Genomic DNA, 26,682 nt, shown 5'->3' with positions numbered 1-26,682 from the left:
AAAGGGCTCACACTGTGGTTTGGATTGCCAATTTTATGTAGAAGTCAGTGCCGGGATTGCTTGTGGGGTGAGAGGAATTTTCTCTCTAATTATTTCTATTGGATACTTGCTGTTTGGATTGCTAGTGGGGCATCCATAGATTGTACTCAAAATTCACTGCTGCATAATAAAATAAAACCCTCATCCGCTGCACCAGTTTTACCAAGTTGGGTTTTTCCGGGGACTTTTCTCCAAATTTCCAAAAACAATGGTGTTAATTTTTATGTGTGCGTGCTAGTATTTTCTTAGTTCCAATGTTATTTATTTTCCCTAGTTTTATTTGTGAAGGTTGCAGTGTGTTTATTTCGATGTTGCCGTAGCAATAAACTGAATAATTAATTTATGAGTTAGAGGAAATAATACTAGTTGCTGCAATAGGATTCCAGTTCCTGAAATTTTCACACTTTCATCATCCTATTTTCTACTATCAATTATTTATATACAATTTATATTTTGTGCACATGGATTTCTTTATATTCCAGACATTTTGAATATTACATGTGATAATGAACTTTGTTCATATCAAATCTCAGCTCCCACTCTCTCCCACTGAATTCCATACTCTCCTTTGCTCTTCATGTATATTCTGCTAGTCTGTCCACGCACACACTCATGTGATATTCCTGCACACTCATATGGGTATTCTATTCCTCTTGAGATTCCTTTGACCGTATCCCATGCTCTGAAATCTCTTCTGCAGCTCTTTGCTCATTCCTCATGTGTCTCTGCACTCTCTGAGCATCTGTCTTCTCACATGTGCTCTTCTTCATTCCACACTGAATCTTGTGCAACTGTTATGAATCAAATACATAAAAAACCAGAAGTACACACTATGTACACCAATGTGAGTGTGGAGCGAAACTTCAATATAGATAGTAGAGATAAGTTACACAATAACTCCTTAAAGAATTGGAAAACCTCTTTCAAATACCCAAATACATCCATACAACCAAATCACCTCTCTTCAATAATAATTACATGATCCCGATATATACCTGTTCACACATTGCACATGTGGTCTCTTATTATTAGGCTGACCATATTACATATACATTCACACATGACGTGCACATTTAAATCCATATATGCCTCCCCTCGGGGTCATATCATATACATTTAACCCCATATATGTCTCCCTTGGGGTCATATCATTTATGGTCAATGAACACATCAATTGAATCTAAATTTTGTGGAACTCTTTGTTATTGAAATATGCAAAATTTAACTAGAGGCAATGGGGCACTGGGAGGTAGGTATAATGTTTGCTGTCCAGTTTCTAACATTTACTGGTTTTTTACAAGGAAAAATCTGAACTGGGAAAGTGGAAGGAGAGCTATTAACTATGGTAATGGGATACATTAATGATGGTGAATCTCTTTTAGTTTCCTGATACTTTCTGTATAAGATGGTGCATGCTGTCCTAACACAAGTGCTTTTACCATGTTAATGAATATCGAATAGAGGTTTTATTTACACACTATCTTTATTCTAACCTCACACCTGGTTTCCATATAGTGATTGCTAACTGTGGGATAGTTGCCTGTGACTTCATTTCATAACTAATATATCATCAATGTGTTTATTGTGGTCGGTGGTTTAGTAGCAATTCTTTTGTGTTTCCTAACTTGAAGTTTTGTCTTCTTTTTGATTTATATCTTTGCTATTTACTATAGCTAGAATAGAGATCCTGTACTTCATGTTAAATAGTTGATGACTGCTTGGAACCCTGACTACTAGGCACATATAGTATGCGTGATTGCCAATTGTTCGTTTTCAGGACAAGTCCAGCCGAGTTTGTGGTTCCTTATCAGAAGTATGTAAAGAGTCTCAACCAACCAATATCAATAGGAATGAGGTTCAAAATGAGATTTGAAACTGAAGATGCTGCAGAGAGAAGGTTGATCATCTTTACTGGCACATGTAGATGCCTTGATGGTTCCTGAAAATAATGTATTTGGACTTATGCTGAGTTTTTTATTTTTCATATGAAAAGCATTGCTAGATTTTAAGTACCTTCTGTGTTAATAGGTACATTGGCACAATCACTGGGATTGGTGATGTTGAACCTTCCAAATGGCCTAGTTCAAAGTGGAGATCCCTGAAGGTAACCTCAATAGCTATTCTATCTCTGCTGCCTAGAATTAAGTATATTCTTTCATTTTGTGAGGTTCCTATGATTATAATAAAATTAGTAAAAGATGGATAATCTAGGATTGTCTTTATACTATTTCAGAGGTTAGCCTGGGTACTACTTAAACCTTCCCATAGTTAGTAATCATGAATTTTGATAGCATGTTCAGACACCTAAACTCTGGTAAAACTTGAAAACTTTTATCACAGATCGTCTCAGGTCTTGGTATGTAATATGCTTGTTCTAGCTTCTTTGATGACATCACCAAGACATACTGGCTCCAGTGTAAGACTGACTTCTAGTCTAGGTTGAGTAGTCAGGTGCCTATTACTAGATATCTGTTCTTCGCCTCAGATTTTAGGAGAGTTCCCATAGGTAGCTCCTGGGCACCTAGGATTAGCCATCCCGGTTTGCTCAAACTCTAGAGGAGATTATTAGCCTTTGCATTGGTACCTTCATGGTCATTGGGGATGACAGAGAATAGCTCCTCATCTGCTTCTTCTACTTCAGTGTAAAGTAGCCCTGCCCCCAAATTGGTGAGACCTGCAGAGAGCAGTCCTTGACAGTGAGATCCATGTGGGGTTTTGAGGCCTCGGGACATTTTACACTACTGGTAGGCAGACCCCCTCTACCAGCTCTCAGCAATGGGGAACCTCTTTTAGATAGAGAGACATCCCTTGAGCCAGATCTAGCTCCTCTACCCAGATTTCCATACATAGATTCTTTCCTTTGTCCTCAAATGGTAGGAGAGCTAGATTTTACACTACTGGTAGGCAGACCCCCTCTACCAGCTCTCAGCAATGGGGAACCTCTTTTAGATAGAGAAACATCCCTTGAGCCAGATCTAGCTCCTCTACCCAGATTTTTATACATAGATTCTTTCCTTTGTCCTCAAATGGTAGGAGAGCTTCACGTTCAATTTCAAAGGAGGAACTCTCTTACCTTGGTCTAACTGTAGGCACCTAGAGCACTAATGCTTCTCTTGTATTGGGCTCTTTTACTGCCTCAATGGTATGTGTGTGATAAAAGCGACAATCCACAATGCAAAATCTGATGGGGACCTTTTAGGAAGGTCACCCACTGTCACCTCAACAACTTGTCCTCTTGCTTTAGGCCAGATCTCCTTCAACTCAAAGGGGCTTCCCTACTAGGATCACTAAGGCATAGTCAAATAGGGACAAGGTGATGTCAACGGTACCCTCAGCGAAACATTATTTTGGAGATTTTTAGGGGTTCTTGTAAAAAGAGGAAAAAGGGTGATAGAGGGATATGAAGATCAGTGCCAATATCCTATCAGGTCTATGGAGTCAAGAGGAATCAAGTGGGAAGATGAGATCAAGAAAAAAAACCCTTTTAAGTTGGTTATTTGGTGTTTGTCAATTATGGCAGGAGGATGGAACCTAACAGCTAAATTAACCCCTTGGCCAATCAAGAAAAATCATCAAGTCGTGCCCACTCGAAGGTATTCCTCTAAAGGGAAAGCCCCCAACCACAAAATCGACTATGGCATGAAATAGAGTCAACAATCCTTACTAAGGAACTTTAGAGTATGACCTAGCAACGAAGATTAAAATTACGCCATGAGAAAGAGCCTCTAAATGTCTTCCCTCCAGGTGACAAAGTTTCCCTTCAAATGGATTGATCTTTATAGCCTTATGGTAGTCTTGAGCAATCACAATAATGCCTTTAATGATGTAGAAGAAATAACCAAGAAATAACAGCTTCTAAGTCAAAAACATTCACCACATAGATAAGCCCTTAACACCAAAATTCCTCCAATAAAGATATTTCCATTAAGCTCCAAGGAGAGAAGTGCTCTCACAATCCAACCATGAGTAGAAATGAGGAAGCTCTCTTCTATTTATAGAGTGAGATTTAACTTCTTTTACAATAAATATCATTATTTGATTTAATTCCTTAGATCTAGCCTAAGAAAATTAAATCCAACTAACTCTTAAAATCAAGTAATCTAACACAACATAAAAAATAAAGTGGTCAAGCCACATGTACAATGATTTGATGAGTAAATGCCCTCAAAAGTGTTAGTTTTGTAGCATTGTATGGTGTTCTAGTCTCGACAGTTGTCAGAGAGGTTAAGGAACAATAGAATTCCAGAACCCATAAAAAGTTTAAGGATAAGCCACCTAGAAATGCCTCAATTAAGTTCATTAATCAGTAATTAAATTTTTCCTAAGTCTAACTTAGGAAAAATGATTAATTAACAACAATTATTTGAGGAAGGTGATATTTCTCTAGAAACTCACACGGATCGACTAGGAAATGATCTCAGCCATTGATTAAGTTTAATCTTGGTTGTTGGAGTCCCAAGTGGAGATTATAAGAAGAGTTCAATGGGTAGATGGAGGAACACACTTGAGGTAGAGTTTCCTTGGGAAGTTCGATTTTCCAGAGAGCATCATTTTGTTGGAAGAGTTCGAGCTAGAGAGGGGACATAGAGACAGAGAAGGGTAGGGACAATGAGTCGAGAGGAAGTTTTATAGTGGGGAAATGTGAACCCAGGTGGGAGAAATGATGAATGGGTTAATAATGAGTAGAAGGAGGGTAATATAAGCATATAAGGGAATGGGACCACACAACCAAAATTGGGGTTTCCCTTGAAATACCATATGTAAAGCCAAATTGTCAATAAAAGGGATCCCATGAGGCTAGAATGCAAGGTTAATATTCAAAAGGGGTCTAGGGGAAAAGGGTACAAAGCTGACCCATTCTTTCTGCCAAATCCCCCCATTAATCCATGCCTAAAAGTGTCCATGATAAGCAAACTACAATACTCAACTACCAAATGACAAGGCATACCTTTAGGTCCAAGAGGCTCACCTTCAAACATATGAACATGGAAAATGGGCGAGGGACCACATGGCTGGCTCAGGTGGTGGAGAAATGACACAATGAACTAGCTGGATGCTGCAAGGGGTTGCTGACTGCCGGCTGAGGACCATCTTGGAGAAAATTTTTCTCCTAGGGTTATCACCTACAAAATGGTGGATAAAATCTAGTTCCAACTGGGACGTGATATCTTGAAGAAGTGGGCGAAGCTACTCGAATGGGAGGTCACGAGAACTCCAACAATCTCTTGGTTACCGTAGACCCGCTACCTAAACATGTAATAGATGGAAAGACACGGGGCATCATGATTTCACGACATCTCATGATCGCACATGCTATATGTCAGGCCATAAAATTAACAGAAAATAAAATATGCAAGTATGCATCTATCTATCATGAGAAAAATCATATGACGTTAGTTTTAATGCGGAAATCAACATGCAATGCATCCTACCCTAACATGCATATGACGAAGCTATTATTAAAATTTAAGTGTAATCATAAAGCCAGTGCAACCAACATATCATCAAGTCAATACAAATATGTCCGCCTATATGATTACTCATGCAACAAATCCCAAAGCGAATGCAAACCCTAACATGTGGAGGATGTTGTGGGTGGGAGGTGGGAAATATGATGCCCACACATGGATGATTATGTGAGAAGAGGTAAGAAAATGATGTAATCTAGTCCGTGAGATCTTCTTTTGCAACAAAAATATAGAGATATCAACAACCAGGCTCATAAACTTTTGATGGATGGAAACCTCGGGCATATCACTTCCACCATTGTCCTTATTATTTATGTCATGGCTTATGGCCTTCATTGGGTTATGATTAGTGGGAAAGAGAGGCTGACGAGATGGATGAACACAAGTAGGTTGCACATGATGATTACACTGGAGGGGAGGCTATGGAGTGATCAAAACCTTGAGGGCGCATCCAAGGAGAAAAAGTATAATCAATGAAGGCTTCTCCTTGACACTATACTTGGGAGGGGGGAAAGGCTCATAGTTACATGAGATCATATGACTAGGTATGAGGGAATCACTTGATGAAGACTCAAGATGATGACCAATAGGAAAAAGGGAGAAAGAAATATTGTATTCAACGAGTTGTGCTTTCCTAAAGTCATAATCTAAAGGCTCAAGTGATTTGAACATAGAATCATACTCAAGAGAAGTGGGAGCCTTATCAATTTCTTTAGTATCAAAGATTGGGTCTCTCCTAAAAGGAAAATTGATCACTTCCAACTTCCCCTCTTTATGCAAAGGGAAATGAAGATTCTCCTTCCTAAGGGTATCAATGGGTATGTCATCATAAATAGTGCATAAGGGGAAGGGAAGATGAATCTCATCCTCATCCTCCTTGTCGGTGTCGTAAATGGGAGCACCATCAAATTGAGGACCAACAGTTTCCCATTTCTCCTTTTCAATGTGGAAATAATCTTCAATGTCATCTTTTAAGGGGCTAATGGGATCATCTCTCTCAAGGTTTTCAAAAGAGGATTCATCGCGAATAATATCCTCGAGAAAGGTAAGGTTGGTCTCAATTTTACTTTCCATAAATTCATCCTTCCCAACACGTGTTCTCAAAATCATCATTTTCATCATGTGGACCCAAGGAGGACTTGTCTTCTTGCTTATTAACTAGACTCTTAATGTCTTGATGATGCTCGATGAAGGCTTCCTCTTAGATGCTTAATGTAGGGTGTACTTGAAAATGTCTAGGAAAGCCATCAATGAACTCTTCAATAGATGCGATGCTCCTAGGTTCATGATTATGCAGCCATGATTTATGACCACCGAGAGATCCCATGAACAATAACATAAGGACATCTTGGTGGAAAACCTTCTCTCTTGAAGTATGTGCATTAAATCTTTCTACGTGGTTAGTTGTGGAGAGTGGATCACCATCAAACATGGTCACCCCACATACCATCCTTTTCGCGACATGATTAGGATGCTCAGGGATGCTAGCAATGTCCAAAGCAGGGAATTTATCAAAGAATGACAACCTATTTGAGGTATACATGAAAAATATGTAGGAGTCGCAAGGGTGAAATTAAAGATGCCTAGACAAATGCTTGTTTCACCCTACAAGCATTGACCTTAAAGTTCAATGAAGAACTAGGGCTTCGTTCTTCCAATGGAGTTTCCAATAATGATATGTCAATATGTTGTATGGGCAAAAAGACATACTTTTCGTGTCCCCGACAATGATGCCAAAATGTTACCACTCAAACTAGCAGGGGACCTAAAGGGCAAATACTAGACCAAGGGCAACAAATGGAGACTTAGCCCACTGTCACCTCAACTAAGACTCCCTTCTATTTATGGACTTTCACCGATGGGAGGAGACTCGGTATATTATGGAGTCATCGATGAAGGATAAGTCAATGAGATGATGGGGTGACCCTAATAATCTCTTTCCTGGAAGAGTTAGAATGATAAGGCTTGCTTGCTTTTTAAGCAAGGTACAATGTCTTCTAGGGAAAGGAAGGGAGGATTTAAGGGTTAGGTTTATGAGATATGACTTATGAAGGAACTTCCCAATCCCCAAATTCCTTATTGTGATTAGTATCTCTGATGGTTCTTAAAGAATTGTCTTTTCAAAGGAGCAGGACTACACGGGACCAAGTGGACCTGGTCTAGGATAGGAGGAATGAGTATGGCAACCAATGATGTTCTAACTTCTTACCCTAGACAAGGTGGGGAAAGGAACAAAGAAAGGATTTTCACTTGAAAGTGTTGATTTGACCCTATGAGGTGCTAGCCTTGGGGATGCTAAGGCAAAGTTGGATCTCGGATCTAGGGCTTGGCTTCCCTCCCAACTCCACTTTTGGAATGGCTTCAAAATTGGAGACATTGAGGAAAGACCAACACATGAGATCCTAGGAGATCGAACTTTTTGGAGGGCTAACTTGTCGGGAAATTGATGCCCTAGGTACCCCAACTTGGCTAGACCTGAATGAAGGTGAAAGTATGTGATTTTTGGTGACCACCTTTTGGTAGATTAGTGCCTTAGTCTTGGGAGAATGGAGTCTATGATAAAATAATGAGTAGGATTCTTGATTCTTGGTCAAGGAGGCCTCAAGATCACTTCGCTAGCCTTCTAGGTCAAGGAGAAGCAATCTTGTAGCTTTTATACTTCGATGTGCAAAGGAGATGGCTTATCGAGGTTGAATTCTTTTATAGAATTACCCCTATGAGATTTTTTTCATATTACATGGCCCATACATTGAGAGATGCTACAATAGAGACAAAATTCCACAATTTTAAGCAGTAAATGCATGCAACAATTAGTCCTAGAAACAACGAACATCCCAGTCTAATGTATATGAAAAAGTAAAACAAGAATAACATTAAAAACATGTACTAACATGTAACTGAGTATATCCAACCATCCACAATTGACAAAAGAGAAGCTCCAAGATAAGATATACCAATATCCAGACATCAAAACTCATCCATGAAGCACCAATTCATCCTTTAGAAAAAGTGCGAAATTCTCAAGAGAGAGAAGAGATCCAATCCAAAGTGATGATGAAAGAATGAACTCATCTTACTTGTATTTATACACTAATGAGGAGTTCGAATTAGCTTCCTTGGCCTACATAAGCCCCAAAAATAAAATAATGTTCTAATAATCTAACTTTTGGTGACAAGCCCACCAAACTAGCTCATAAATGAAAGAATAAGCCTCTCAAGAGGTCAAATAATAATCTATGCATGTCGTAGGGCCCTTTAAGAGGCCTAATGAGGTCCATGGGTGCCATAATGAAGAGTAGGACCCTCAAAAGTGATGGACAAGGGGTTGGCCCCTTGTTCTCCAAACAATAAACCTGCAGTGCTCCCAATGGGTGTGGGGGCACAATGATAACATCATGGGTCTCCAAATGAGTTGAGGGCGCCTGTAGATCGTTTGTAAGGGATCTGATGATGGTGCAGGGGATGCCACATCATCCTACAAGTCCTGGGTCAGCTGCCAAGTGCGTGGTACATCTGTGGGGTTGGCTGGGCAAAGGTGAACCAGTTGCATCATCCTCGTCCAATGGGAGTATATCGAGCATCTCTGATCATCCTCGGGGATCCATGGAGTGTTGTCTACTGTTGTGGAGGCCCATGGCTCTCAACACACACCCTACATGTGCCAATGTAGCCCTCCGGAGGATTAAGACCTTGTATAGGGAGACCAAACCTAAGATGGAGACCATCTGCAATCTTGCATAAGATCCAATGCGTCCCTTAGCCTTCCAGTACAATAAGTCATTAGAGAAATTGAGTAAATGAGCTTACCAACCATGAACCACAGGTGGGGACTTCATAGTGGTCTGCCCTTCCATAATGGGCTTCAGGATGTGCTAATGTCTCTTAAACTCCAAATGGGGTTAACCAAGTATCCTATTAGGTGGTTTCTACTTTTAAAGGGAATAATATGCTCAAGGTACACCCTTCAAAAGGTGGTGCCATGTGACAGATAGGTGAATGAAGTAGGGGATGAGAAGGGGCAACCTTGGGCCACATTTTGAGGTACAAGGGTAGCTAATAAAAGGGAAGCCCACACTTGGGTTTATAATGTATAGGAGGGAGCAATCATGGTACATGAGGTGCCCCGAACTTGATTTTTTTGTTAGTTTTTGGTAGCATCGGAAGTGCTCTAGCCTTGAAAATTGGTGGAGAGGCTAAGGCACATGAGTTCTAAAGAACCCAGAAACCGTTTGGTGAAATTCTACCTGGATTGTGTTTTATTAAAATAATTAATATTTTTAATGGGGTTCCTAAGTCTAAACTTAGGAAAATTAAAATATTAATGGGTATTAATCAAAATATGGGTGAGAATGGTCTAAAAGGCGGATCAAGTCATTTTTTAATCTTAGCCATTGATTAGAGACTTAATCTCGGCCATTGAAGACTCAACATGAAAAGTATAAAATGGAGGCTTGGGGTTCATTTGGAAACAGAGAGAGAGAGAGAGAGAGAATTGATCTGGAGTTCGATTTCTGGGGCTAGGAAGTTGAGAAATTTGAACTAAGTGATCATTTAGTAGCAGAGGGGCAGTGAGAATCTGGGAGGACTTTCCGGAGAACACTGAGCAGAGAGGCGGAGAGAGCTTGGAGTGGCAGCGCAGTAGCCGGGAAAGGCTAACGGTGGGCCACTCTGGGCCCACGCAGTCGCTACACAACGCCAGAAAGGCCAATGCAGAGCAAAAAAGCTGTCTGTCAAGCAGAATCCGGAACTGCCGGAATAGCCGGGAGAATTGACGCAGAGGGTAGAAGAGGTGACGCAAGGCTGACATAGAGCCTATGCAAGGCCAATGCAGAAATAGCCGGGGCCAGCCAGCCTTGTGTCGGATTAGCCAAAATTCTGCTGGGTGAAGTGAGGTAAAACTCAGATTTTCCGCCAGTATTTTCTCTGTAAAGGATTGCTGGCTGAGCATCCTAGATTTGTATTCAGAGATTTCTCCTGCATAATAATAAACCCTCAGAACTGCTGCACCGGTTTTCCCGCTTTGGGTTTTTCTGGGGACTATTGTGTCCAAAAATAAGTGTGTCCTATGTATCTTTTTCTTTGCTCTGTTTTCTGTTTCATGAGATCAAATATTTAATTAGTGTAGGCTGCAAAAGTAATTTGCTTCAGTATTCAGAAGAATAACTTGATGAATGTAATTTAAAGAAAATCAAGTAGGTGAAGTAGATTCAGATTTGCTGCAGTAGGGGTTCCTTTAGTAGTTGGAATTTTCACATTTTCCACCCTTCTTTATATGCCTTTTTCCTTTTTATGTTTTTTTTTGATTAACTGCTCGGGGTTCAAGGGGTAAGAGCATGATGCATAAGATATAACAGTGAATACCCCCTTTTAAGGTAGGGCAGTTCATTACCCATTAGGGGTTGGGACAATCATGGGTTCCTATATGATGAAGGAGGCTCATAGAACTTGTAGGAATCGGGGTGATGGCCATGATGATGGGGTAGAGATCATGTATTGCGTTTTATCCCCGTGCTAAATGTGTTTTTCCCGGCCATCTTTTGCATTTTGTGGTACATTTTCCTGTTGAATGTGGCCAAATATGCGTTTATCTTTCTTTTTAGCTGCATCAACTTTTGGGGCATCATTCCAAGCCTGACCAATGGTGTGGGCAAGGGGAAGGGGCTAGCTAAGACAAAATAAAATCCCAGATCCCACATATATACAAAAAATTAAATTGAAAACCCAAACCCCAAGCTAGAGATTAAAAATTATGTTACAAAATTTTAGATCTATACAAATAATTTATAGATCTATCAAATATAAGGAGTATGAGTCCGACTCCACTCCTAGATCTGTAAATATAAGGCTCTTTCTAGCTAGATCCAACTATTTAGCACATATTTTAAGAGATAAGTAAATTTTTTAATTTAGGTACTAGCCCAAAAATTCCCTACAAGAAGAAGTTCGTCAGATAACCTTAGGATTTTAATCAGGAAGGCTCTCTCGATCTTTTGTCTCGAGAGTCGGCTAGTCCAACCAAGGACTTCCCCAAACGCCTATTTCTCAAGTACAAATAATTTCTGCAAACACTAGATCAAATTTTCAGATCGATAGAGATATAAAATAACAATATAATCTTAAAGAATTAGAGATACCTGCTAATTTAATCAAATTTAAATTTCTACTTTAGATTCAATAACCTAAGCAAGATACTTGTGCAATAGATTATTCCACGAGAGTTATTAATCGATAATTTATAAATAATATTCAACAGAGCATTAAAAACAATATTACCGTAAAATACTAGAGAGGAACACTGGCATCGACAAAACCCCAAATACTTTGTGTTTTTTATTATTCCAGAAATATTACAAGTCAGCTTCGAGAGCCAGTACACGATCTAAAATATCGGATCATTTGAATGACAAGTGACCTCTAATTTATAGATTAATTCTTAAAATTAATTAAAATTTTCTAGACTTAAAATCAATTAAATCTTAAGACTTAAAATTAATTAAATTTCTGGCTTAAGATTTTAATTTATTTTTTGTCAAGAGATTTAATTAATTGACTCATGGGGGGATTAATAATTTTTCTGACTCTCAAATATTTTAGTCATGGTGTCTAAATATGAGGGACCATGCACTAAGATATTTTTTACATAAAGATTTTACATTTTAATACATGAAGGGGGAAACCTGTTCGTTATAAACCCTCAATTATTTACCCAATTCTACGACTCAAATATGATCTAGTAGACCTAGTGATTTGTAATGAAACAATTTAACCAATTAGCTAAAATTATTCCCAAATCACTTTACAGAAGACTTGACTAGAACACTAGGACTTATCTAAGATCTTGACGACAAAATCCACCTTAGCTTTGTGGTGAGGTTGGAGGCAAAAACTCCGCCAATCATTTGTATTTAGAAACATGCATGAATTGGTGAGACGAAAAACCTTCTAGGATAGAAATCGTCACAAAAAAAGTAGGATTATCTAGGTTGTTACATACATAGATGGCCTTACTAGGATCATTTACATTATAAACTTGTAGAATGAGTTTACAACTTTTAAACAATGATGGAAGAAGATGATGATGAAATCTGGATGATCTCATTGTTCGATCATGATGGAATCTTCTTGCGAAAATGTATACTACTATAGGGTAGTTGACGCGGAGTGGTTAACATCTGGCTCTACTGGGGAATGTGTTGCTTCACTGAAGGAATGTGAGAATCCAGAATCTGCACCCAGGCAACACACAAAATCACATAAGTAGTGTCCATCCAAATGTAATCCAAAAATCATCATATAACATTAAGTGCATGATATAGAAGCTCTGAAATGTACAACTAACCTAAAGACAAAAGTGAAACTTAATCTATGAAATAGAATGCTGAAATAGAAACTACTCTAACAACAAAAATAACAAGGAGTAGGGTTAGAAATACAATACAGAGGATGCCCTATGGCATAAGATGTGTTCAATATAATGCATACTGAGCGTTTTCCTGCTTTCTGGCAAATCAGTGGGTTGTTTTTCGGATGTGCCATGCCCGATCATGCATATTGTAGGACTTTGTCTAATTTGAAGATCGAGCTGCTCTTGGCTATCAGATGCATCAAACCGCTTCCTTCTTCTTTTCTTCTTTTTGTTCTTCTTCTGGGTGGGCTGAGATGTCAATATTGAGACCACTATCTATTCCTTGTCCTAATCTTGAAAATGCTTGGGCGAAAGATATGAAGAATTTGACGTATGCCCAATCTTACTCTGAATATAATCTGTTAATGGTGACACATAAGCTTGGTCTTAACTTTCTTTGTAACCATGGTCGACTTGTCCTTAATGAGAAAATTGACCTTCTTGCAATGAGATGGGAGTTGCTTTGGCGGACTAGGAGATTTGTGAGTCGTGATAAACCCTTTGTGCTTTGGTTTGAGTTGAAGTCTCGGACCCTGTGCCTTTTTCATCATTTGCAGCTTATCCTGAATAGTGGTCTTTTCAATTCTGATGGCATCAATCTGGTTAGAGTGTCCAACCTTCATGGCACTAATTTCCTTTGCATGAATTGATTCCATAGCTGTTATTAATTGTACTTGCTTTTCCTCCATGGCCAACAATCTATTCTACAGACATATCTGACCAACTTCCATGTCTTTTATCATTTTGTTATGATTTACTTGAATACCACTCATTTATTTCACATGATTTTCTTCCATGGTGATCAAATGATCCATGGTGGATATCTGATTAACATGTTTTCTTCTATAGCCAACAACCTCTTCTACATAGAACCCATTTCCCTGGCGTGATCTTTTGTTAATCTAGCTTGGTTAAGTTCCATGTTCTTAATGAGTTGAGCCTGGTTGACTTCCATATTCTTGATTACCTGTGCTTGATTCAATTGCATATCCTTAACCATTTGAGTTAACTGCTTGATAAGATCATTTTCAGTTTCTTTAGTTTCCTTTACTTCAACCTTCGCTTTGACCTTTCTCTTATCTCCATATTTATTTTCAAAGGCATCAATGATTGATTGTAAAGAATCAAAAGTGTTATCAGGAAACTCAGCAAACCATTCTAAGGCATCTCCATATAAGGTGAGAATGAAAATCTTCATCTTCACATCTTCATGGTCAGAATATGGGTGACACTTGCTTATATAGATGCTGAAATTCTGAAGGTGAGTCTTGGCAGTAAAAGCATTGTCACCTTGAAAAGGAGGAAATTCATCGATGATTTCACCAACTTCATAAGGATAATCATGCAGATCTCCCTGAATGTTAGTAAAATCATAAGGAGCAAACAAATCATCCATGATGACTTGCTTAAAGGCCACATGGATGATAGAGAGAGAGATCCTTGCTCAAGAAAATCTAGAGATCCACAGTAAGCGAGCATCTAGCAGAAATTCTTGTAAGAAATGAAAGAAGTGGAGTTGCCACTTGAACATGAATCTATTTCCAAGATCCAAAATGAAAAACCCGAAAGATTAGTCAGGGAGAGGCAGCTGGATATCGGGGACGGCGTCTTGTCTGAGAAATAATGGATGAATAAGTAGAGGCGCCACCCAAACAGGGAACCAACCAAAATGTCTCGGTGCTAAAGGTGCAGATAGAGAAGATGAAAGGATTAGTGAGAGGAAAAAGATAAGGCAATGAAAAGATGAAGAGATGAAATAATGATGCCAAAAAATGTTATGCCGCTTGATAGGCTAATGAATGGTGGAAAAGATTAGATGATTAGAGAAATGTCCTAAGGACCAAGGAGAAAAAAATTCTATCCTCGGCGAGAGATGAAAATATGAGAACGATGAAAGATTAAAGATGAAGAGGAAATATGAATGTTGTAAAGCCAAGGTCCAATAAATTGGTCCCCGGCAACAGCGCCACAACATGTTGTCGCATAGAATGTCTAGGCACCGTGACAACGGCTTAGATCGGGGGCTGTCACCCTGATTCCCAATCTCTCCGTTTAAGTTGTCTCCCAACAACGGACTAAGGGGGGTGGACCCTACAAAAATGGAATGATGGAGGACTAGTTGGGAACCAACCAGTCCGGTAGACACATTTGACTCTTTGAGCGACCAAATACTTGTTTAGATCTAGCAAGACTTAAATGATTCGATTAGATTTATAAGGTTGATGCTAGTGCCTTGTGGAATCAACTGTCTTGCTAAGAAATTTAGGAACAAGTACAAGATGGACAACTGCTGCTAAAGAAAATATTATTATGATGAAAAAGAGATGCAAGATGCAATTAGCAAAGGGATGAGTGAGTAGTCTTGAGGTAAGATCGTTTAATGTTTAAGTACTTAGTATAAATTAACCTTATAACAAGAGTACTCAATGAAGATAATCCTACACAAGACGAATGCAAATAGGATACAAAGATGCCAAAGATGTAATCGTTCAAGTAAATAACGCCTCTTAAAGAAAGGTGCCAAAACAACCATAAACCAATGATTTTAATGTCCAGAGAACTAGATAATTAAATCATTTATCCAATATAATTGACAATTCTTCAAGATTAACAATCTCAGGATTTTTCCAAGATAATGCCAATTATGCAGATTCTCAAAATACTCAATTTTAGTAACTGAAAGATATACAATTTTCCACAAGTCCACAATAGAGTATTCAATAGAAATGCTGATCACAATTACTCTTAAAATTCTCAAAACTAATTCAAGAAATATCCCACAATTCAAGTAAATAAATGCAAGCTTAGAGTTAATTTCCTTCTTAGAAAAAGGACGATCTAAACAAATATCAAGCATTAAAACCAATGATTACAAAACTTAGCTGAATCATGCAGATAATAAAAGCTTAAGCACTTAAATTTCAACAATTTAATATTTTAGGATAACGGTGAAATTTAGATGCTAATTAGTGCCCAAAACATCTCTTCAAATAATTCTGGAAATTATTAATTTTTCTAATTTTTCATATCGAAAAAAATATATTTTCTCATATAGTCATACTTACAGAAATTTAAAAAAAATTTATTTGTTGCCTTGACTATAGGAAAATTTAAATTTTTACCCCACAAAGATTTTAAAGATTTAAGGCCCCAAAACCTTTATCACAAAACTAAAAAATGAACTTTAGATTAGAATTTGTCATGCTTAAAATTTTTTGCTTTAAGATTTATGTGATAATAAAAATTTAATTTTCTCGAAGGGGCAAAAGTGATGAATGATTTTTTTAATGTGGTAAGGCAAAAATTTATTTTTTAAAGGGCCAAAGGCCATCTTTTAAAAAATTAAATCGAAGTATTGCTTATGAAAAAATATTAAATTAAATTTTTTCATGGGCCAAAGGCCACGAAAAAAATTTAAATCAAAAAGGTGAAATGAGGTTGACTAAGTTAGTGAAAGGGAAAAGGCGTATGCAGGTCAAGAGGCTGGAGCAGCAAGGAGGGACAAGGGCCGAGCTCGCAACGAATTGGAAGAGGAGCCACGACAAGGGAATCGAGGCATCAGATGGGCAGGGAGGAGCTAACACGAAGGGTAGAGGGAGTCACGTGGAGGTGAGGTGAGGATGAGAAGGGACGCAAGCAGAGAGGACACTGAGAAATGCAAAAGATTAGGGCCACAAGCTAAGAAGATGAATGCAAAGGATAAGGGACACGACGGGCTGAGGAAGCTGTGAGGAGAGCTGAGGGTTAGGGAGAGAAAGGAGAAATGTGAGCTGAGAAAGAAAGGATGAAGAAAAACGCAGAGGGGAAAGGGATCCGCGAGGAGAGAGAAAGGAGAGCAGGGATGAGGGCCGCGTGAGGGAAAACACGCAGAAGAGAAAGAGAGCAAGAATTGCGGGAGAGAAAAGAATGGACAACGTGAAAGTTTAGGACAGTGATTAGATTGCAGGAATGGAGGAAGCCAAGGGCTGTAAACAAAAAATTAAAATTTTATTCAAAAGGTTTGCTAAAAAAAAAGCAATTTCCTTCTCAGAATTTACTAAGATCTGAATCTTCAAATAAATGATTTCGTTGTTTTTTATCCTTGCAAACAAAAAATTGAGGCAAGATCTTGCCCTCCAGAGCTTAGATCTGCTTCGAAACCACAAATTTTCCTTGACAATCTTCAGATTTGAACTTGTACAAAACAAAATAAAATCCCAGATCCCACATATATACAAAAAATTAAATTGAAAACCCAAACCCAAAGCTAGAGATTAAAAATTATGTTACAAAGCTACAAATCTATACAAATAATTTACATATTTATCAGATTTGAGTGGTATGAGTTTGACTTCGTTCCCAGATTTGTCTAAGGCTCTTTATAGCTTGATCCAACTATTTAGCACAAATTTTAAGAGATAAGTGAAATTTTTAATTTAAGTACTAGCCTAGAAAATCCCTGCAAGAAGTAGTTCGTCAGATAATCTTAGGATTTTAATCAAGAAGACTCTCCAAATCTTATGTCTTAGGAGTCAGCTGGTCCAACCGAGGACTTCCCCAAACGCTCAATTTATTAAGTACAAATGATTTTTGCAAACATTAGATCAAATTGTAAGATCGATAGAAATATAAAATAACAATATAATCTTTAAGAATTAGAGATCCCTACTAATTCAATCAAATTAAAATTGCTATTTTAGATCCAATAAACTAAACAAGATACTTGTGCAATGGATTATTCCATGAGCGCTATTAATCGACAATTTATAAATAATATTCAGCGGAAGATTAAAAACAATATTACCATAAAATACCGGAGATGAACATTGTCATCAATAAAACTTCAAAGACTTTGCATTGTTACTATTCCAGAAATATTACAAGAGAGTTTTCAGAACTAGTACACAATCTAAAAGATCGGATCATTTGAATGACAAGTGACCTCTAATTTATAGATTAATTCTCCAACAGTTAGTTGGCTTGATCCCCGTCAAAGTAATCTCGACCGTTGAAAAATATTTAATTATCTTTTAATCTCCTCCGTCGAAATTATTTTATTTTTGAGGAAATTCGATTTTTTCATTTAATTGAATTTTAATCAACTCAAAATTAATTATTTTGAGTTGATTTTCTCAAAAAATTGACTTTGACTTAACTATCAAGGCCCAAGGGTCCAAAATCTCTTGAAATTTTCAATATTCCCTTGGCTAGAGACCTCCAAAATTTAATTTCTTCGAAACCCACAAATTTTACCTTTTGGAGAATTGATTTTTCCTAAGAGTTAATATTAATTAAATTTCTGGCTTAGGATTTTAATTTATTTTTGCTAATAGATTTAATTAATTGACTCATGAGGGGATTAATAATTTTTTTGACCCTCAAATATTTTAGCCATGGTGTCTAAATATGAGGGACCATGCACTAAGATATTTTTTACATCAAGATTTTACATTTTAATACATGAAGGGGGAAAACCCGTTCATTATAGACCCTCAATTATTTACCCAATTCTGTGACTCAAATATGATGCAATAGTCCTAGTGATTTGTAATAAAACAATTTAGCCAATTAGCTAAAATTATTCCCAAATCACTTTATAGAAGACTTGACTAGAACACTAAGACTTACGTAAGATCTTGACGATAGAATCCACCTAGCTTTGGGGTGAGGTTGGAGGGGAAAACTCTGCCGATCATTCATGTTTAGAAACACATATGAATCGGCTAGACGAAAAACCTCTTAGGAGAGAAATCGTTACAAAAAAGGTAGGATTACCTAGGTTGTTACATACATGGATAGTCTTACTAGGATCATTTACATTATAAACTTGCAAAATGAGTTTACAACTTTTAAACAATGATGGCTAAAGATGATGATGAAATCTGGATGATCTAACTGTTCGATCATGATGGAATCTTCTTGTGAAAATGTATACTGCTATAGGGTAGTTGATGCAGAGTGGTCAACGCTGGGGATCCATGAAGTAATATCTGCTATGGTGGAGGCCCATGGCTCTCAACGCTCACCCTACAAGTGCCAATGTGGCCCTCTGGAGGGCTAGGACCCCATATAGGGAGATCAAGCCCTAAATGAAGACCCACATGCAATCTTGCATAAGATCCAATGCGTCCCCTTACCCTCCAATACAACAAGTCATTAGAATAATCAAGTAATAAAGCTTACAAGTCATGGGATCAATGGGGCACTTCATGGTGGCATGCCCTTCCATAGTGGGCTTTGGCATGTATTAGTGTCTTCAAGCTCTATAGGGGGGTTAACCAAGGATCCTATTAGGTGGTTTCAACCTCTGAAAGGGGTGACATGTCCATGGTACATCCCTTAAGTGGTAGGTGGCAAATGATATAATAATAGAATGGAGTGGGGATTAGGGAATCATCCAGTGCACACATCAAGGTGCAATGGTAGCTATAATAAGGGAAGCCCACACCTGGTTATATGAGTGTAGGAGGGAGCAAATCGTAGTACATGAGTTACCACGACCTTTGTTTTTCCACCCTTTTTCATATACCTTTTGCCTTTAATTGATTTTTCTCTATAACTGCTCGGGGGTCCAAGGGATGAGAGCATGATGTGTAATATGTAGCAGTGGATACCCCTCTAAGGTGGGGCAGTCCATCGCTCACTAGGGGTTGGGATGATCATGGGTTCCTTAATGATGAATGGGGCTCTTCTAAGGCCCATAGGAACAAGAGTGATCACCATGGATAAGGGGTAGAGCTCCTGTTGGCTTCTGCCCACGTACTAAATTTCCATGTCTCGACCATCTTTTGCATTTTGTGGTACCTTTCTTGTTGTGAATGCCAAATTATGCTTTTTTTATTTTCTTTTTAGCTGCATCAACCTTTGCGGCATCGTTCCAGGCCTGACCCAAGGTGTGGACAAGGGGAGGTGGAGGCTAACCCTATGTGGACCTTGTGGACACATGTGGATTCGAATGGGAAAAATACTGAATGGGGTTAAAATGAGTTGAAAGGGGTGATGTATATGGAGTCAGGAAGTCGAAACACACAACCAAAATCGAGATGTCCCATGTAGTGCCAACCCTGAAGCCAATGGCCAATAAAGGAGATCCCACTGGACTAGGATACAAGGGTAACCACGGAATCAGGCAGTGGAGACAAGAATACAAACCTAGCCCACTCTTTCCGTTGTATCCCCCCACCAATCCATGCCCAAAAGTGCCTATGAAAAGTAAACAAAATTACTCAACCAAATTGCAATGACCCATCTACCAATACAAACAAAATGTAAATCATTAGCATGTATACGAGGCATGCATATGATAACTACATATGCATGTGTTGCCTACACTGCACTAGTATTCATATTAAATTATGAAGAATTTCCAAGCATAGGATAAAAGATGTAATTGTTGAAGATACTAAATAAATACCTAACTCGCAAAAATATAGTGAAATATGTATTTTAGTGTGTCGTCATCATAATAGGTAATAATAGAATATTATGCAAAATAAAAGATTAATACTCTATACTATACAAAATTAAAAGGGATAAGTATAAATAAAAGGAATGAACATTTAAAAAGGATACTATGCATGTTATACAAAAATAAAAATAAAAAGAATATTAGATAAAGCAAACAAAAGGGAATATAATATGTTATTTTACCTAACCCAACCAATTCATAAAGGCACATTACAATATTAATATTATGGAGGGTGAGTAATATCATACGTATAGGTTCCAAAAGTAATGATAAAACTGTCATCTTAAAGAGAGACCACCGCATCTAATTATAAATGCTTTACCTTCCTCACGAAGCCAACACAAAAGAGAAGCGGTCATGCAACCGACTGAAAGTTCGAGAAGAGCCTCATGGAAAAATATAAAGGGAACATAGATGATGTTTTTGAGGGGGAGGAAATTTTCAGGAGAAGGAAGGAGAAAATTTTTAACAGAAAGTTATAGACAGTAAGGACTGAGCCTTGGTTGTTCTTGAAGTTTTTGGGCACGGGGGCCAGATTGCATCAATTGGGAAGCATTCTGGAACTGAGTACTTAGGTTGTACCTAGTTTGGCTGGGAGGTTTTGGTCTTTTAGTAACCAGCGCGAATTTGGAGCCACAACATCTCAGGATCGACTTCATACACGGAAACTAGGTAGGTGTCTGTGCATTAAAATTGATAAATTTCTTGCTTAAATTGTAGTTGGTAAATTTTAGAAGAACTTCGAAATTTAATTTGGAAATTATATTTTGTTTTGGGCATTACATGAATTTAGGAATTCAATTTGTAAACTTAAATGGGAAAATTTTGGTTTAAGCACAACACAAACCAATGAAAAGTCATGCCTTTGGGGTCGGGAAGCCCACCCTCAAACATACATTCATAACAGATGGGTGAGGGACCACATGGCTGGCTTAGGTGGCAGAGAAAATGAAACATCGAGCTATCTGGGGCTGCAAAGGGCTGCTGGTTGCTCGCTGAGGACCGTCTAAGAGAAAAATTTTCTCCTATATACACTACCCATGGGTGGTGGGTAATAGGGCCTCTACCCCATTGATAGCACTTTATTTAGCTTTTGTCTTATAGGGTTTCCCTCTCTAAGGCCTACTAGATTTTGTGGTAATAGGTTTTGTTGTCACTCAGATTGTACAGGCATCACGACAACGGCTCAAGGCGGGGGTTGTCACTCTGATCCCCGCTCACTTTGTTCTAGCTATCTCCCAACAACAGGCTATGGGGGGTAGTCCCTATGGAAATGTGTAGGTGGAAGATAAATTGGCAACCAACAAGCCCGGGAGACACGATTGAGTGGCTTAGCTACTTGGTTAAATTTAGCAAGACTTAAAGATTATATTAGATTCAGCTATGGGACTAGTGCCTTATGGAGTCAAAATTATTGCTTGTTATAATTTAAGACCAACTAACCGAATGGACAACCACTGCTTAGATGCTTCATTAACTTATATGAGATGCAAGTGTTGATTTGTGGTAGCATCGGATGTGCTCTAGCCATGAAAATTGGTGGAGAGGCTAAAGCACATGAAATCTCCAAGACCTAGAAATGGTTTGGGCAGATTTTAATCGGTTTGGGAGATATTAAAATAATTAATATTTTTAATGGAGTTCCTAAGTCTAAACTTAGAAAAACATAAAATATTAATGGGTATTAATATAAAACTGGGTTAGAAGGTTCCAAAAGTCATGGATCAAGCCAAATCTAATCTTAGTAGTTGATTAGAGATTTAATCTTGACCGTTGAAGGACCAATGAGAAAAGTATAAGAAGAGGCTTGAGGGTCAGTTGGAGAACACACCATAGTGATTAGTCATTCATTTTGCTAGAGCAGGGTCGCTAAGCAAAGTTGAATCAGTGATCAACAACGAGAGGCAATGAGTACAAGATAAAGAGGTAGAGATAGTACTGGGAGACCAGCGCAGAAGCAGAGAGAGTGAGAGCAGCGACCAGTCCAGGCTATGTAGAGCCCAGCAGAGTCAGTGCAGAGGCTAGAGGGACTACGTCATCCATGCAGAGGCTGCGCAGTGCCTTAGAAGGCTGATGCACAGGGTCCTGGGGCTGACGCAGGTCAGCAAGAGGCTGACACAGAGGCCAGAAGGGCCAGTGTTGAGCTTCAGTTGTGCCGGAGAGGGTTTCGTGCGACAGGTTTTCTGAATCCTTGTTTCCGAATATAGAGGTATTGATGTAGTGTATTTTTCTCTGTCGGGTGAGCCGGTTAGGCACCCAGTTGTACTCAGAAAGACTGCATAATAAGATAACCCTTAGAATAGTTGCACCGGTTTTCCCGCATTGGGTTTTTCTGGGGACATTTGTCCAAAAATAACGGTGTCACTTGTGTGCTTGTTTTCTTTCAGTTGATGATCTGTAGATGTTGACTGTATTGTGCTTATTTTGGTATTTAAATGTATTAAATAACTTATTCAGAATTTACAAGTAGAAGAAATAAACCAACAGAATACAGATTAATTTTCTAATGGATAGACTTAGAAAATTCAACATGGTATCAGAGGGAAGTTGCAGATCACAGGGAAACTGAAGGCATCAACTTAGTAGAGCATTTGTAGCAGATTCAGCTGTCTTGAGTGACAGAGTTGATCCTTGCAGAAAGCGATAGAGGAAGGAGTGACGCAGAGGGACTACGTCATCAGTCTGAGCCAGAAAGAGGCAACACAGAGGCTGAGGAAGGCAGAAACAGGCTCACGCAGAGCCCAGGTGGGTTGACGCAGTTGGCTGAGAGACCTGTTTTGCTGGTGCCTGGATTGCGTAGAGCCAAGAGGCTCAATCCTTCAGTTGCTGGGGCATAGGAGGCTGTGGGTAGTTTGCGGAGCGAAGCTGGTGGGGTACTGTGGTCAGAATAGTACCTAACAAGGCAAGACCAAGGTGGAGGGAGTTGGTGTTGAGGCGGATTTCTAGCCAACGAATCTGGATCAGTGTTGCAGTTGCACAGATGATGGGAGTGGGGCAACTTGATGTTGGCAGAAGGATTTCTAGGAGGGAAATCGGGACTCAGAGGGAGTCCAGAGAAGAACTTCCAGATGGGAAGTAGAGAGACTCAATAGGAGTTGAACAAAGGACTTCCAGGAGGGAAGTAGAAAGACTCGGAGGAGTGGACAGAAGAGCAACGAGACGGTCGTGAATGGGCTAAGGGATCAGGGTAGGCTGGACGGAGCGTCCAACTTTGTGGTCTGGAAGGCTAGGATCCTGTCCATTCTAGACAGACATCGCATCAAGGGCTTCGCGTTGAGAACTATGGCTATCCTAGTTGAACCGGTAGTTAATGAAAGGTACGAGGAGGCAATGGCTAAGGCAAAGTGCATCATCCTTGATGAGGTCAAGGATCATGTGGTCCAACATATCGCTGAGAAGCAAACGACAAAGGAGATATGGGACACTTTGAAGACATTGTACTAGCATACTTCCGTGCAGAGGAAGGTGCTCCTTGAGAATCATCTAAGGTCATACCAGATAAAGAAGGGGGAGCAGATAGATCACTTCCTTGGTCGATTGAAGGAGATCAGGGACCAGCTGACTTCCATAGGAGCTATGTCGGATGAAGAGATGATGGTTAGGAACGTACTTAACGCAGTCTTCGAGGAGTGGGAGACATTTGTCCAGAGCATATTGGGCAGAACGAATCTTCCAGATTGGGAAGAATTGTGGGCGGCTCTTTGCCAAGAAGAGATCAGAAGGCTTAGCAAGAAGGGAAGTAGCAGTAGAGGAGTCCAGATCAAGAAGGAGGAGGAAGAGGATGCGGCTCTAGCATTTGCAGGAAAGTAGGAGAAGAGGTAGAAGGACCTCTCCAAGGTCAAGTGTTTCCATTGTGGGGATTTGGGTCACCATGCGAACTAGTGTTCGAGGAAGAAGAACAAGGGAGAGGCTTCTGAGTCTAAGGCAGCGCCAACGAAGGTAGAGAATGAAGTTGAGGAGGATGACGATTGTGCCATGAGTGCTCATGTGCCACTTGAGAAGAAGTGGGGAGATATCGAGTTGTAGTCAGGAGAACTACAGGCGATGAGGGGCAGGATCCTTGAGGTACCCAACCTCTTGGATTATACCTTGCCACGGGAGCTCTGAAGAGGAGTAGTGGGACTACTAGATGTGGGTAGAGACGAATGCGGATGAAGCGACAGAGAGTGTTACAGTGTAGGAGTCCCAGGGAGTGCGAGGCTAGCAGGCTGCAACAGTGCGAGAGGCACGGGAGTGTTGCAACGGTGCAGGATGGCACAGAGAGGGTTGCAATGGTGCAGGATGGCACAGAGAGGGTTGCAACGGTGCGAGATGTAGGGAGTTGTTGTAGTAGTGCAGAGGTTAGTAGAGGGAGCACTTGTTAGCGGAAGAGGGAGCGTCAGCATTGGGAGTGTTTTTAGCCCGACAGAGATGTCATAAGTTGGGTGGATCAGTTACTTACTTCTCAGCAACTGAGTTGCAGTGCAGTAGCAGTTAGCAGTAGCACGATGCAACATGATGAGAGGGGGTTGCAGTGCTGAGAGGATGGACCAGCAATAGCACAGATGCAGAGGGAGACGTCGTATGAATGCAGTAGTGGCAGTGGCAGGGCCATGGGCAGTAGCACAGAATGCAGCAGTGCAGAGGATGTTGGGCAACAGGCCTAGCATTGGCACAGGTACCGGTGCTAGATAATTAGAGTGATGCTCAATGTGGAGTATTACTAGAGCACAATCCTCGCTAAAAGGGAGTGTTGATTTGTAGTAGCATCGGATGTGCTCTAGCCATGAAAATTGGTGGAGAGGCTAAAGCACATGAGATCTCCAAGACCTAGAAATGGTTTGGGCAGATTCTAACCGGTTTGGGAGATATTAAAAAATAAAATATTAATGGGTATTAATATAAAACTGGGTTAGAAGGTTCCAAAAGTCATGGATCAAGCCAAATCTAATCTTAGTAGTTGATTAGAGATTTAATCTCAGTCGTTGAACGACCAATTAGAAAAGTATAAGAAGAGGCTTGAGGGTCAGTTGGAGAACATACCAGAGTGATCAGTCATTCATTTTTCTAGAGCAGGGTTGTTAAGCAAAGTTGAATCAGTGATCAACAGCGAGGGGCAGTGAGTACAAGACAGAGAGGTAGAGACAGTACTGGGAGACCAACGCAGAAGCAGAGAGAGCGAGAGAAGTAGCCAGTCCAGGCTATGTAGAGTCTAGCAGAGTCAGTGCAGAGGCCAAAGGGACTGCGTCATCCATGCGGAGGCTGCTGGAGTGACACAGAGGGTCCTGGGGCTGACATAGAGGCTAGAAGGGCTAGCACTGAGCTTCAGTTGTGCCGGAGAGGGTTTCGTGGAAAAGGTTTTCTGAATACCTGTTTCTGAATATAGAGGTATTGCTGCTGTGTATTTTTCTCTGTTGGGTGAGCGGGTTAGGCACCCAGCTGTACTCAGAAAGACTGCATAATAAGATAACCCTCAGAATAATTGCACTAGTTTTCCCGCATTGGGTTTTTCCCGGGACATTTGTCCAAAAATAACGGTGTCAATTGTGTGCTTGTTTTCTTTCAGTTGATGATTAGTAGATGTTGTGACTGTATTGTGTTTATTTTGGTATTTAAATGTATTAAATAACTTGTTCGGAATTTACAAGTAGAAGAAATAAACTAGTAGAATACAGATTAATTTTCTAACGGATAGGCTTAAAAAATTCAACAGCTAGTCCTAAGATCTAGATGAAATGCAAGGATCTTGGTCACTTTTAAGTTATATGCCTAGTCTAAATGGAATCTCCTTCTTAACTATTTTGAGACTAGTCTTTAGAGTAGGTTGTGGGATGGAAGCCAATGGGAAGCAAACAAATGATTGATTAACGATACCTCCCCCTGTGTTCCAACCACCTAGTGCCTCCGACGCTGCAGAGACTATGGCTCTGACCACTGCAAGGTCACTGTGTTAACCACTAAAAAGGTGTTGAATCGCTCAAGCTAAGTGAGAAAGGGTGGCCTTAGAAGTCTATCAACCAAACTTATGCTTAGAGGTAAATTATTAATGCAACTAGGCCTAGAATGCTTATGAGTGAGTATTCGGTTTAAGATTGGCTTAATGTTCAAGTACTTAAAGTTATAATTAATCTTCAATGACAAGAGTACTTATCTAATAAATTGAAAGCCAATCTTATTACCAAGAGTGTGCAAATTATTAAGTGCCAATGTCAAATCCACAAGATGCTTAATTAAGAGCAATTATTCACTTAACAATTTGCCAATAATCATCAACACAAGATGCCAATTGCTCAAGATATTCCAACGATGATTATAAAAAATCTTATTCCAACAATAATTATCTA

At 39.4% G+C, this 26,682-nt stretch overlaps 1 protein-coding gene across 2 annotated transcripts in view; it reads left to right on the top strand.

Annotated features, from left to right (window-relative positions):
* LOC149237555 (auxin response factor 4-like) overlaps nucleotides 1-26,682 on the top strand; it is an 88,841-nt gene that overhangs the window by 50,618 nt on the left and 11,541 nt on the right. For both annotated transcript variants that reach the window (XM_089372691.1, XM_089372692.1), the window contains 2 exons: nucleotides 1,817-1,936; nucleotides 2,068-2,143. In XM_089372691.1, the coding sequence (XP_089228817.1) occupies nucleotides 1,817-1,936; nucleotides 2,068-2,143 (196 nt within the window). The remainder of the gene's footprint in view (nucleotides 1-1,816; nucleotides 1,937-2,067; nucleotides 2,144-26,682) is intronic.

The sequence above is a fragment of the Pinus tabuliformis genome, chromosome 8 (genome assembly GCF_031772625.1).
Source record: "Pinus tabuliformis cultivar Carrire ecotype Pingquan chromosome 8, CPIR1, whole genome shotgun sequence".
Classification (NCBI taxonomy): domain Eukaryota; kingdom Viridiplantae; phylum Streptophyta; class Pinopsida; order Pinales; family Pinaceae; genus Pinus; species Pinus tabuliformis.
This window is presented reverse-complemented; position numbering and strand designations above follow the sequence as displayed.